The following is a 14554-nucleotide window of genomic DNA, read 5'->3' on the forward strand; positions in this document are numbered from 1 at the left end:
AGTTTAAACGTAGAAAATATCACGATAAATGTGTATGTTACCTTTTTCACTTTAAACGAATGTAAAATCAGTTATGACAACTGTTAGCTATCGTGTTTTATCTTGAATTCATACGCATCTTCAATGTGAGTTCTATTAACACCTACATACTTCCGGGTTAGATTAATAACTAGAAACAACGGAATGACAAAAAGTAGTCCACCTACCTGTACTGATATTATCTAACTATTTTATCAACTCCCGTTATTCAAGAAGGTGTAATCGAACAAAATAATTCTGTGTCTAGAGCGAGTTACCAGTTTTACCACCTCGAGATAACAAACAAAAACACTTATTACTTTATCATTTTACCACCTCGAGATAACAAACAAAAACGCTTATTACGTTATCATTTTACCACCTCGAGATAACAAACAAAAACACTAATTACCTTATTATATTACCACCAACTCTATTTATTTCAAACAGTAAAATTATCAAAAATTTTAAAACCAAGTCCAGGGACTCAGTGTATTAGACATAAGTAAGATAAGCTAGGTGGGATATTCCTACGGAAGCGGATACGGATCTGCCCTCGTAACCATTGATGCCTTAAAAATAATTAATCAATATTGGAGTATTGTTGCTAAAATGTGGACATGATGACCAGGAACTTCCAGAAAAGTTAGTGACACTTGGTAATGTTGTCAACATATCACTAATAAATCCGTATAACTGGTTGTTTGTGTCGCCTTGGATATTACCCCGATTAATAATAAATTTATTGATAATATCTGACATTTCAGGCTTTGATTATCATAGCAGAATACATGAATAATGATCTGGCACGTCGTTGTCGCCATCATTATTGTTAAACTTACATCGGCGGAAAATGTGTACTGCGCATGCGCTGTCGGAAACGCAGCACTATACAGGGAAGCGGGACGATTTGAGACGTTGTTTGCGGTCATTCCCACAGGCATGTGTGTGCAGTACAGTAATGGGCTGGAATTCGTGACTGTGGAGAACACTACCTGGATCTCACTGGAGTATGGAGGACATGTAAGAATACATATATAATTACATCAATAACATATTTTGCACATAAAATTAGGACAATATTACAATGGCTAAAAAATTATCAATTAGTCTTCAAAATGTAAATAGATAACAGTGGTTCACATTTCTTTCAGTGTTTTTTTAAATTACTTTCTTTATATGAAAAACCTATATAATTATAAACACCGATTTTGGCTCAAAACGAAAATTCCAACACCTGACTATAGTTTCCTGGGTCGTCTTATATATGTAAAACTGACAACTTGTATTTTATTGTACGAAATAGGAAACTCATATATGGCAGGAAAGGGATAGTTTCGAGCTAAACAAATGAAGGTAGATTAGGAGAGCACATACCAATATATAATGCACATGTATTTCAATAAGTGTCAAAATATCTCTACTGTTTATTGCAGAGTGGATTCGCCGACTTCAGCTTGCTGTCACCTGAAGTTTGGAATGGTAATTCATCTGATGGGATGTACACAATATATAATATTACACTATCGGACATTTTCCCGTCAATAAATACAGATTATTATAATTATATTTTCCAAGTGTTTTGGCGTGTAGCAGCCCGACGTGAAAATGATTTGAACATTTACAGACATGTCCTCATTAAAGTGTCAGTTTGTATTAGTTTCATATGCTCGTTCTGTTCTGAGATTAAAAAGATTAAATATTTCCTAATCCTAGGTTGTTATGGCGAGACTGTATAATGTATTTTGTTATAACGTAATACAATCATGTCAACATGCATTAAGTGAGTTTTCAATCATGAAGGTGTTTGTCCAACAAGACTACGTGAAATCCGAGCTGGCGGAAGTCACTGTCCTCGAATCGTAACTCGAGAGGAGTGGGGAGCAAGGTTACCATCACATACCATCGGCCATCTTCCTGAAATTCCGCAATATGTATTCATACACCATGGTGCCGGTTCACGATGTCATTCGGAAGATGAATGTGCAGCTAAAGTTCGATCCTATCAGGAGTTTCACATGGTTACCCGAGGTAAGAATGAACAACACTAACCACAATTTATCTGGTGATTCTCTTTCTTTTTCCCAAAATGCTACAGTTGAATGATTTTTAAAGCTTAGGCACCGTTAACATCGGTATGATAAGCGTGAAAATAATTCTACAACGAACCTCCGGTCAGTAAAAATACGTTTGCAAAATTACTAAATCTGAAACCGTAAATTCTGGGGGAAAAAATCGAATGTCTGAAGCCAAAGGTCTCCATCCAATAAATCGGTGTTCAGGTATAAGCTTACAGATGTTAACTGGATGATTAATAGATATTCTCGAAGGGGAAAAACTGAACAACGTGTACTTTTCATTTTCAGCAGCATTTTAAACAGTGGCAAAATGGCAAAACGCCATAGAATGTCACAGGGCAAAAATGGCGTTATGTGCTTTTTGTGCGATTTGTCTGAACAACGTGTATGTGTTTTATATATATATATATATATATATATATATATATATATATATATATATATATATATATATATAGGAAATAGGAAATCGTGTAAAAAACACACAAGTTAATATTATCTTCAATTCAAATTTAGAATTAGATACAGTAGAGCCGAATCATGAAAGAATTGGCTATGATACTAAGGGCTTACTTGTTTGAAATCTACGAGGCGAATGTGCAGTCTAACCGTTCAACAATGCAATGCCAGACACACATAACACGTCGTTCTTTGGTAACAATAACATTTTATCAGTCCTTATTGGCCTAACTCGCTGATGCAATCTATGGTGTAGCTTGTATGGACAGTCGGCTCGACATACTAAAGGCACATGCGGTATTAAATAAATCAAAAGGATCTTTCCTGGTTTGAAGTTAGGACAGAAGAGGAGATTCACGACTGTCTAACCTGAGGCTTTGCCGAGGAGGAGATTCACGACTGTCTAACCCGAGGCTTTACCGAGAAGGAGGTTCACGATTGTCTAACCCGAGGCTTTGCCGAGGGGGAGATTCACGACTGTCTAGCCCGAGGCTTTACCGAGGAGGAGATTCACGACTGTCTAACCCGAGGCTTTGCCGAGGAGGAAATTCACGACTGTCTAACCCGAGGCCTAGCCGAGGAGGAGGTTAACGACTGTCTAACCCGAGGCTTAGCCGAGCAGGAGGTTCACGACTGTCTAACCCGAGGCTTTGCCGAGGAGGAGGTTCACGACTGTCTAATCCGAGGTTTGCCGAAGAGGAGGTTCACGACTGTCTAACCCGAGGCTTTGCCGCGGAGGAGGTTCACTACTGTCTAACCTGAGGCTTAGGCGAGGAGGAGGTCTTTTGTCAGGGGTTGCATACAACCTAGGTGAGCTGTCACGAATTTTATAGATATATATACCAGCTGTGATTTTTTGTTTGCCTTTCTAATTTTTGTCTGGGTCAGAACAGAGCTTGACATCGCCCAAACAGAGTACTCTGTGCTCTTCGCCGCCTTCCCTCGTCCCAAAGTATAGGGAGGTATTGAACCACAGTGTATTGATAATGATATCGGGAGTGGAATTTCCTAATAATTCTTGTTTATACAAGATGTCAGTTTCAGAATCTACAATTCTGTCTGCTGCTCGAAGCCGATTTCTTAATTCTTTTTGAAAATCTTTCTATTTTCTAAAAAGACTTCACAAATGCCTGCAGATTTATACCCAGATATAAAACTTATGCCTTATCGGTTCCGTTTGAGAAATCTCTCAAATGATCCTAACATTCCGTCAGATAGTGAGGTTTTTTAGTGTGTTTTGATTTGTCGAATTATTGATATTTTCCTTGTCCATTTTGACGAATCTGGAGGATGAAACGGCAGACTTAGGCCTCGTTATCTGTGTGGTTGTAGTAGACAATTCGCCATTAACTGGGGATGAATCCCGTAGGGTAGCAGCTGTAACAGTAGCTGATGTTTGGGAAATATTGGCGGCTACACCCTATCTTAAGATAAACTGAGAGAAGAAAAAGACACCCCAGTGATTTTTTTTTTTTTTTTTTTGTAAATAGGAAGGCAAAATCATCGTCGAACATTCCTCTCACTATTGCTTGCTAGCAGTAACATTTTTCCACTTTCGAAACGATACACCTGAAATACGCTATATGTTACAATAATTTTCCCATTTGACCGGACGGTCACATTATCGCAAACTTCAAACATGTCTTTCTACCTTGCACTACTCAAACTCAATATCTTGTGTCTTTGCAGACCATGTATGTGTTTTGTTTACGCATGCGTTAATGTTTTACAATTTCCGGTATAGCACGTGTTTGTGCGTGCAGATTGTCTATGCAGCAGTATATCTTGCCCTCACTGGACGAGCGGGTATTGCGTCATCACCCTATCCCAGAGATCGCTGCGTGTGTTGTCCATGGTTTTGATTTGTTGATGTTGTCGAGACTTTCGCTGATATATCGTTATACAAGTCTGTTTATAGTTAGAAGATGAATGTTTTGTTCGCTTTGTTACCGAAGGTTGGCTACAACCTACAGACTAAAGGCTTTACTTAGTTGTGGTTGTAATTGCTTTAATAGTATCTGCAATCTTTTGCCTTTCACCTGTTTAGGTTGGTGGGATATTGGGTATAGCTTCGTAGTGGGTGAAGACGGTAATGTCTACGAGGCCAGAGGATGGGACAAGATTGGAGCTCACACCTACGGTCGCAACACTGTAGGAATAGGTAAGTTTACTATAGATGTGGATGTTTGTCATTTTTTTCAAAATGAAAATGACATAGGGTTGGATTGGAAGAATTGGATATAGTTTGTGGTGAACACGAAAAAAATAAAAACTTATAAGTTTTGTTTCATAAAAGTTCATGTGAAATTAAAACTCATTTCAGAACGAATGTGCGATTTATATTTCACGTATTTTACGATAATCTTTGATAAGTGCAGATTTTTCACACGATTTATAAACATGCACACAGGGATATCCGTCATAGGCGACTTTCGGACACAGATCCCAGACGACGCAGCACTACATGCAGTTATACAGCTGATTGCGTGTGGATTAAACACTGGTAAGATACAGACGAACTACATCATACAGGGACATTGTGACGTGGTTCCTACAGAATGCCCGGGAAACGCTTTCCTTGACATCATCAAGTCATGGCCTCACTACCATCGTTCGAACGACAGCCACTGTCCACCACTGGATGAACTTTCGTAACGTAATTAAATAATTACATCTTATAACAGGTCTCAATAATTATCTTCATATTTGTCGCCTTGTACATCTGTAAATCGCAATTAAAAATTATTTTAAGCGCTCATATACAAGACATCATTTTTTCGTTCATTTTCATTCTTCGGTGATGTAGGAACAGGCAGGTCATGTCTCCTTGAAAGAGTAGTAGAGTCCAGGAAATGAAATCACCTTTAGAAATTATTTGCACTACAATACCACACACACATATATATATACATTCGAACATCTATGATGTCATTGGGAAATACTAGTTGACACGTCCTATGCCTGATGGTTTTCACTAGACGACCTGGATTTGATCTCCATTTACATCGCATGTAGTATCGATGAATAAGAGGACCATTGCCTTAACTATCTTGGTACTTTTTGAAGAACTAAATTCTGTTGCTATCTTCGATTTATTTCGTTTATTTTACGGTACTTCCAATTTTTATATATACTGAATATATTTTGAATCATAAATTATCATAATCATCTGTGACGTTTACATCAGACCCAACCTGCAGTTCTGCGTGTCGCCGATCAGCACTGTTTGAAAGCTGAAAACACCAACAGTATTATATCTGTGCATATGTTCCACGTTTGACACATTTGACCCCCGTGACCTTGGCTATGGGTGAGCTAATAACGAAACGAAATTTCAAACAGCCTCGTTGAACATAAAACTCCACACTGGATAACATTGGGAACGACTTTTTACTCACTATGTTTATGGCGGACAGGATTTGGCAGCAAATATCGGTACGTATGTATACCACTCACCAGGCAGACACATACGTACAGTTCATCTTGTACAGAAAGTGAAAACTTGTCCAAGAAATAATTGCAACGGACACTGTATAGTATCTTGATATTTTTATCTATCCATTTTTTGTGAAAGCTTTACTTCGTCCTAACCTTCTATATCATTCTCAAAACATGAAGGTAGGTCCTGGCGTACAATTGATAGGATCTTTCTCTTTTTACACATATTTTATAACTTGTGACCGAAGAGAGTCCGGCCTGGACTAATTACGTTTATAATAAAGTTTCGTTTGAAAAATGTGAAACTAGTGGCAGTATAATAGCTTCACTTCTTTAACACACCCAAACACTCCCAATCACCATTATCACAACTGTAATGAACACATAACAACATACACGTTAAAATCAGAGCCAAACGCTTAGCGCGTTTGTGTCAGGTTTTACATTATATTCATTCTACAAAAATAAATTACTTATATAACACTAAATAAATAATTCTGGGATCTCTAATACAAGCACCTGCCATTTAGCAATATCATAGGACAAAGTTATGTACCAACGTACTCGTCGGTGTCCAGTACTCATACTAAACAGAAAACGTGTACATCACATCCGGTGGACATCATCAATGATTTCTTCATCCTTTAATTTGCGATATAGCACTTTCTCAACAACCCCTCTCAAAGTCATTCACTAGCTGTATTGTGTTAAACAATCGTAAAACAATATGTTGACATATAGGCTAATATCGCCTAGCATACAGACATATTCAGTAATACACATCATCCTTCGTGTTGTAATTCAGACAGAATAAAACAAACATTCACCTGATTTGGAAGCAATGATGACGTCACCACATGGGCACACATTTTGATGACGACCACCTCTATCCAAGCTCCTTTGTAATAACATTCAAGGTTAATTACAAAACGTAAACTCACATTAACATATTTTTAATAGTTTCTGACAGAGGTACAAAGAATTAATCCACACACGTCCTTTTCCTATCTGTGATAATAGTTGGCACGACAACTTGTACATTACGGCCACATCAAACGAGTATTTTACAGATGACGATGAACACAACTTACAGCGGTGAGAGATGATACGAGTATTTTGCTAGATATTACTGCTAACTATCAAACAGAATTTGGTCCAGGAATACTTCTATATGACAACACAATGTCATGCATGTGATATTTGGTATGGCAAACCAACGATCAGACCTTGGTATTATAAAGATCATGACGGTCATGAATGTACACTGCTAATGCCAACATCTATGAGATTCTTGTTCGTGTCAGATCATTGATCACATATTTTTCGTCTTGAATTCATGAGATTCTTTGTCGTGGTAGTGAATGTATCAATGTCATACATCTGTTATCTTTTTCGTCGACAGTAATGGTAGTGGTAGGTCGAGGCTATAGGAGTCGCTCACAGTTATATTATCGATATCTACATCATCGTACACATCAAAGTCACTGACAGGGTCCATAGCGAAAAAATCGTCATCACTCATCATCCCCGGCCTGTAGTTATCGTACTCCGATTCATAAGCGACGGAGCCGGAATCAAGGTTAATGGCCGGATCACTTCGCGACATTTCACTGCTGCTAGCTAACGACGATATACTTAAACTTTCTAGTCCTAACGCATTCCTTCCGGACAAGAATTGTTCTATTCTATTGGCATACATAATGTTGTTCATAAACGCCCGCTGCTTTGACTTTGGACTACCACACGCGGAAGAGGCAGCTGAGGAAGCGTAGTCCTCTCGGTCACTAGGAATATAATCCAGACTCCTGCAATGCCTCGGAGGAGTATTAACGTGACCTCGGCGTTTCACTTGGAAAGGATTCGCATTCCTACTGTGTAATTTATGCGGTGAATCTCCAAATAATTGCAGCTGGTTTGGTTTCTTAGCTGGGGATGCCGAAGTAGTAGACTTTCGTTTAGGACTTCCGTGGTGTCGTGATGCGCCTTGCCGGGCAACAAGTTCATTTGATAACACGTTGTTACCATGAGCTGGGGGCTTACCGTTTACGACGTTTTTCTCGCCACTTGATTGAAAATGTTTTTCCAGATCATTTTCCTGTGACTGCTCGGATATCCGGAGTTTATCGAGATCTGAGGAAACAGGGCGTTCTGCTGCAAGCTCTTGTAGTAGCTGCGTTAGTGATGAAGATGCCGCACTACTAAGAATGGGAAATTTTGGTGTGGGCGGTCCTCGTGGTATGCTACATATTGTGTCACTGGACCTCGAAAAGTTTCTGTCCAAATGTGGGACCATAAAATCGGTGTTGGCAAGAAATGCACGTGTATAATGCTCGTACCCGCCCTCTGAGGGAAACGACAGCTGTTTTACATACGCTGGTCTAGACAGCTTCAACTCTATTGGTTGCAGCAATACTACAGAAGAATGCTCGCTCATTTGCTTAGAGCTTGTAGATTCTTTGTCGTCGTCTGAATGAATAACAGGACACAGAAAGTCCATGTGTCTTAACGATGGTTGTAATGCTTTTGATTTCATTCTAGGACTAGAGTTACTCCGCCTGACACTAGGTGGTTTAGAGTCCATATTTTGTCCGTGTGTCACATCTGATGGTATACGCCTCAATGGCAGTGCATTTCCTACATTAGGAGTCGGTTGCGTGGTCTCTGGACTTGGAAGAATGGACATCGTCCTGCCATCAATATTCGCTACGAGGGCGGAGGTAGACGTGAGAGTCGATTGTGACGAGCTACTACTTGCTCGAGAGCTTGAAGACTTGCGACGCGTTTCCTTCGCAAGCAGTTTCGGAGGCACAGGTGGTGGAGGGGGCGAACATGTGGGTGGAGATGTTCTACACTGTTGCGGTACGTAATCATGTCGTGGCTTCTCCATCAAAGTAGCCTTGGTAGGAGTACCGACCGGACTTAGATGTGGGGATGAGGTGGTGGCTTTCTGAGGACTCAGAGGTTCTCGGTATGTTGCCGTTACAAACTTCTCCTCTGGGGGAGGTGAGGGAGCCTTGAATTTATCTAGTGGTGACAGCTTTTGGACGGATTTAAGAGGTCTGTTGGGTTGCATTGGATCTACGACTCTTCCCAGTTCTTTCATAATGTTTGACATTGCAAATCGACTTTCTGAGGAAATTTCCTCGTCGGGTTCGATATCTCGAGGATTATAATCATTTGGCATGCACGAGGGGTACTGACTAGAATGAATACTTTGAACATTTCTCGGTTGGTGACATGGAGCTGGGCGTATGGCATTTTTCATGGGTGGGGCTAAGCCAGAAAGTACCAATGGTGTTGGTCGAATGATTGGAACAGTAGGGTTGACAACCTGACACGGCTTTGATGTAGCCATGGGTGTATGCATCTCTCTACTCGTCTCTTTTGATGACTTTCTGATAGGCTGTACTTGTGCATACTGGGGTGGCTGTATACGACTCCTGGAGCTATTACTGTCAGCTGAGTTGTGAGAAGACTGGGACACGTTAGAAAGATTACTAGGATTACGACGAATATTTGCTGGTGCAAAATCCTGGGACTTCTTCGACACGTCGTTGTTGGCGCCAACATTAACAATTATACCCATACTATCAGCATTATAATCGTCCTCGTATATGTCTGACATCCCGCGATTCTTGTATCTTGGAGATAATTGTCCATTAGAGGATGAGGGCAACATCTGACCAACGGGAGCAGATGCTCTGTGATTCCCCCTTTTATTACTGTTACTTCCACGAGAAGGACTAGTTGGACTATTTTGTATTTCTCCAAATCGACCTCTGGGAACATGTGGGGGATGACCTATGCTGCATTGTTCTGAAGACGCATTAGCACCATTTCCATCCTTTAAGCTATCAAACAATGAGTTATGAATAGGCCGCATGTTTGTTGACTTTTTATTAGCGAAGTGTACAACTGGTAGTTCCGGTGAGTCGATTCCGCCATATGTAGATTCTGTCTCTGTTTCTGAAATGTGACCTGTGAGACAGGTTGGTAAAGCATGATTGGTAGATTTACGAGTAGTATTTCGTGGACTGTCGTTTGTGTTTGTGTTGCTGTACCGTTTCCTGTTGAGACTTCCTGGTGGTGTTGGGAGACCCTTGGATGAGTCCAGGCTATTCTGTCGCTCACCGACAACAACGGGATACCCCAAGCCCGGTCTCGACTGCGACTTCAGCGATTCACTTCGCGATACATCCCGTGGCTGCGTGCTATCTTGAGATGACAAACTGAGACCACTTTGGTTTCTAGACACACCTAAATTTGTTTCCAGATGCCCATGTCCACCACTGAGAGTACTTCCACTGAATGACTCTTTCGAGGGAGGGCGAAATAAAACTTGATTACCAGATGATAATGTTGGTGAAGATGGACTAGGAAGGACCCCTAAACCTCTTCGACCTTGTAGAAAATAGGTAACCATCTCCCCTTTACCTTTGACTTTGATTCGACCTCTACATTTGAAGTCGTATTGATGCTTCAGGACACTGTAGACATCCTCTGTAACCTGTTAAAGACAAGAAGAGTAAAGTGTAAACTACTTTCTACTAGATACATTGTTTATTGGTCTTGACATTTCAAACATAGTCAGGATATACAATCATGTGAACATAGTCATAATTCAAACTCAAATTCCATAAAATTAGGGCTAATTATGAAAAAAAGAAAGATTTACACGGAGACCCCTTGTAAATATTCTAGGAGAAAAAATCCAAGCGTCTTTTGCTCCATCAACGACATTCACCATATAAACCTTGATCAATCCAAGTAAGTAATGTTACATTCGCAAATTAGAACAAGGCAGGCAAAAAGGAAACCAACTGGCAAAAAACACTTCTACATGATAAAACGCCATTTAGACAAAGGTCGCACAAATGACATAACAAATACCTGTATATGGTTAAGTTTCCCAGTACTTTCCATACGACTGGCAACGTTGACCGTATTGCCCCATATATCATACTGTGGTTTTCTCGCCCCTATAACACCCGCTACTACAGGCCCGATGTTCATACCTACAACAGCAAGGAAACAACATGAGAGATTAGTGATCAACATGTATACTTATAATACTTAACGATAGTTTAGATATTTATAATCATTACAAAATAACTACAGAGAATCTGTATTTAAGTAGAAATCTGTTGACATGTCCGTATTATCTTCTCTAATTTCATATCGTTTATTCCTGCAAAAACAACGAAGAAAAAATCGAATAGATAAAAGAACGTTATTCAAATATGAGTTCGATGGAACTAACGGAAATACATAATGAAATAATGATTGACACAGATACCGTTGGAAAAGAATATAGAAAAAAGACCAGATGTTCCGAGTAAGCATTTTCTGCTTCAGGTACACCCGCCTGATAAATCTGGTTGATCCGAGTAAGTAATGTCACGTTTCCAAATAAGAACAAGGTAAACAACATGAACCACCATGTATAATAATGCGAGGACTGTAAAATTTCCTCGCAGGTTAATTTTCCCTATTTTACCCTTTTTTGCAATAGCATGTAAATAAAAGGGAATGTTCAATGTTACAGCTGACACTCATGAACACGTGGACCAATCTAAAAGCCTAGGAAATGATTGCCTGTTGTATAGTATATTAGTTTATTATGTGGTATATGTTACCTCTTGAACAGATATATTAAGGAGATTCGCCTTAATCATTAAATATCATTTACTCACCAACTTTGAGCATGAAGTTGTTATAGGAGTTTTCATTGATGACTTTTAATTTTTCCTTCATTATAAATATGAATTCGACCAGTAGTCCAAGGTAATGGATCATTGATACCTCACTGTCCGACTGTACAAAAGAAGGTCTTACGTTAGTATAATAAATAATGTAACATTAAAAGGTCATATGTGGGTATAAGAATATCATATATCAACTTTCACTTTCAGATAACAAGGTACTCAAAATTATTGTTTATTACATTTTTGCCAGTGAAATATAGAAAAGTATTCTTTTGATAACCGATATTGTCACTGAAATAAGATATATATGGTTTCTACTCATGATTGCAGTTTTGACCATTCAAAGCAATGCTTTCTAGTCAATGCATCAAAATTCGACGATGATTTTCCAGATCGGAAACGGAAAGGCATTAAATATCTTCTATATATCAACAAAATCAGCCCGACTGTGGACAACGAAGGTTTCTTATCAAAACGCCCATACCGTTTTCCATACAGTAAGGCCTATTTTTAAAAAGATTTAAAAAAACTGGCTTACAACGACGGCGATGGAGTTAGGGATGACGAAAGAATCAGGCTAGAATTGCAGTTAGAAGGTAAAGTTCTAATGTTTTGCGTATTGGTCTTGTGTTATAGACATATCTTGTGACAATCAAGCTTCCAATACCTTTTGCTATAGCAAACAAAATGTGATAAAAGTTAATACTTGATACATAGTATCTATCCTAGAATATCAGGAAAATATCCAACAAAACTCAAGTTTCGAGTTGTCTTCTTACCCACCTGTATCATCATATCCGGCATCAGGCCCACCGCTGCCATGTAAGTACTGCCAATTGTCTTGATCTTGTCGATTCCGCGAAACCGAGGTTCGTTTAGGGACTGTGAATCAGACCAAATAATGATTCATAAACTATTACATCGAAAGCATATCAAACTCTTACATAATATTTTGAAATTGATTTTTTTTATTCGTCGCCATTAGAGAAATGCTTCGCTGTTTATCTCAATACAAATAGGCAAATTTTGTGTAGCTTGCGCTATATATAACAATTTGAAAGAAAAATGTAAACGATTTTGCACTATAAATTATAAAATGATAAGACAATTTTATTTACCTCGTCAAAATCAACTATTATTTCGTTCAGCACCCTCAAACATTCTATTCCTTGGTTGTTTGCAACAAGTTCAATGTAAAAGTCCGAGAAGTTTGGAATGGATGCGAAGAATACTCCGACCTTTGGGTAGTGCTGACTGTACAACGCCTGGAAGAAAAACAAACATTTTTTATGGAATCAACAGTGATGATTTATCAATGTATTATACAACATTTGGTATCGCCATATCTTATCCTACTTTGTACCAATTATTTTAGCACCAGTCATTATTTTCATCAATTTTAAAATTCATATTCTAGATAATGTAACGGCCTTATTACTGCAAAAAGTAAAAAAGAATTCTCATTCACGATTACCAACAGCATCTTTAATATCTTTGAGTAAATCATATCTAAGTTGTTGAAATATATTAAATAATATAAACATGATGACTTTATAATTATTCTGTTATATTTTACAAGGCGCTCAATTGCGAAGTTTCCCGCTAAAATCTACCATATGACTCTTTGTCTGGGTGTCGATGAAGTGAGCGGCTACATGAGCAGGTAACAGGTTACACAGAATTTGTCTGTTATTGTCCTGGAGTTCCGTCATTCCAATCTTTTCTTTCGTGGCCGTCGTCTTCCACAGGAAATCTAGACGAGCTGTCCATTCTTGCTGTCGGCCCTGAAGGTACAGCATCAGCATGAAGGCTATCAAAGCAACGATTCCGATCACGTGACTTGGAATCACTGACCTGTAAAAGGAACACTTAAGAATATGAAAAAAATCCGTTTAGAAAAACACATGAAATTGTTGTAATAATAGCCACAGGTTATTTTGTCAAATGTCGAATTTGACATTGGCCAGGAAGTGAAAAACATAAATTCTAATGAAGTCACACACAGCTAATAATGATACATTTATGATAAAAATAACAGCATCCAAGTCTAAAACCATGTCGATACAGAAAATTGAAATTCCCCCGTATCAATCCATATATCAAACAAGAATACAAGTCACAAATGATATCTCAAGAAATACATACTCTAGGTGAATAATACTAAAGTACTGGAAACAACATCCATGTTGAAATGTAAAACGATTCACTTGTCAGAAAGTAACAGAAAGTACTATCTCGTCATTACATGGCCTATCTAATTCTTTTGAAATGGAATGGTGGCGGATAAGTGTAAATAAAGTGAACTAATGAAATAATAGGAAATATAAGGTCATTCTACTTGCCCCGACTGCTGATCAAATCCATCCAATATTCCCCGGTGGGTGATCTCTATGGCTACTATATAGATGGTAGCCATGATTGCCATCAGGATGAGTTTAACTAGAGCGGCCAACTTGAGGAATATAGACACACAGATGTAGCCCACTATACAACTCAGGAAGATATATGGCGGGATAGAGCACGTGAGGTGTCCCTCATCTAGCATCTGGATGAAATTGACGCTGATGAGAGTTCGATACCCAATCGCGTCACGACAGCAGAACTGCAAGAACAGAATAGACAGAGGTCAAGTGAATCAAAAGAGGTGACTGTCATGTTGATCAGAAAAAGGTCTAGGTCGAGTGGATCAGAACAGGCCTTGGTCCGGTAGTTCAGAATAAGTCATGGTCTAGTGGATCATAAAGGTCATGGTCAAGTGGATCACGACAGTTCACGGTCAGAGTGGATCCTTATAGGTAATGGTAAAGTGAGTCCTAAATCGTAAAAGTTTATGGTCGAGTGGGCACAAAAAGGTCA

General features: G+C 38.9%; 2 protein-coding genes across 3 annotated transcripts in view; one reads left to right on the forward strand and one right to left on the reverse strand.

Annotated features, from left to right (window-relative positions):
- The first annotated feature begins 816 nt into the window (after nt 1–816).
- LOC132544948 (peptidoglycan recognition protein 1-like) lies at nt 817–5228 on the forward strand. The gene is made up of 5 exons (XM_060208616.1): nt 817–1041; nt 1455–1500; nt 1822–2049; nt 4603–4716; nt 4966–5228. The coding sequence occupies exons 1-5, from the start codon at nt 817–819 to the stop codon at nt 5208–5210; spliced, it is 858 nt and encodes a 285-aa protein (XP_060064599.1). The 3' UTR covers nt 5211–5228.
- Nucleotides 5229–5926: 698 nt separating this feature from the next.
- Nucleotides 5927–14554, reverse strand: part of LOC132544906 (uncharacterized) — a 59961-nt gene continuing 51333 nt past the window's right edge. For both annotated transcript variants that reach the window (XM_060208564.1, XM_060208572.1), the window contains exons 15-21: nt 14041–14300; nt 13312–13552; nt 12817–12963; nt 12482–12580; nt 11687–11807; nt 10884–11008; nt 5927–10500 (exon numbers count right to left, since the gene is read on the reverse strand). In XM_060208564.1, coding sequence (XP_060064547.1) covers nt 7366–10500; nt 10884–11008; nt 11687–11807; nt 12482–12580; nt 12817–12963; nt 13312–13552; nt 14041–14300 — 4128 coding nt within the window. In that variant the 3' untranslated portion in view covers nt 5927–7365. The remainder of the gene's footprint in view (nt 10501–10883; nt 11009–11686; nt 11808–12481; nt 12581–12816; nt 12964–13311; nt 13553–14040; nt 14301–14554) is intronic.

This window comes from Ylistrum balloti, unplaced genomic scaffold, assembly GCF_031769215.1.
Source record: "Ylistrum balloti isolate Yb309-2 unplaced genomic scaffold, AGI_CSIRO_Ybal_v1 Utg369592, whole genome shotgun sequence".
Classification (NCBI taxonomy): Eukaryota; Metazoa; Mollusca; class Bivalvia; order Pectinida; family Pectinidae; genus Ylistrum; species Ylistrum balloti.

Coding starts and splice junctions, on each gene's coding strand:
- LOC132544948 (XM_060208616.1), top strand. CDS start 817: ATGATCTGGCACGTCGTTGTCGCCATCATTATTGTTAAACTTACATCG. Junction 1,042..1,454: donor CACTGGAGTATGGAGGACAT/GTAAGAATACAT, acceptor TGTTTATTGCAG/AGTGGATTCGCCGACTTCAG. Junction 4,717..4,965: donor TCGCAACACTGTAGGAATAG/GTAAGTTTACTA, acceptor ACATGCACACAG/GGATATCCGTCATAGGCGAC.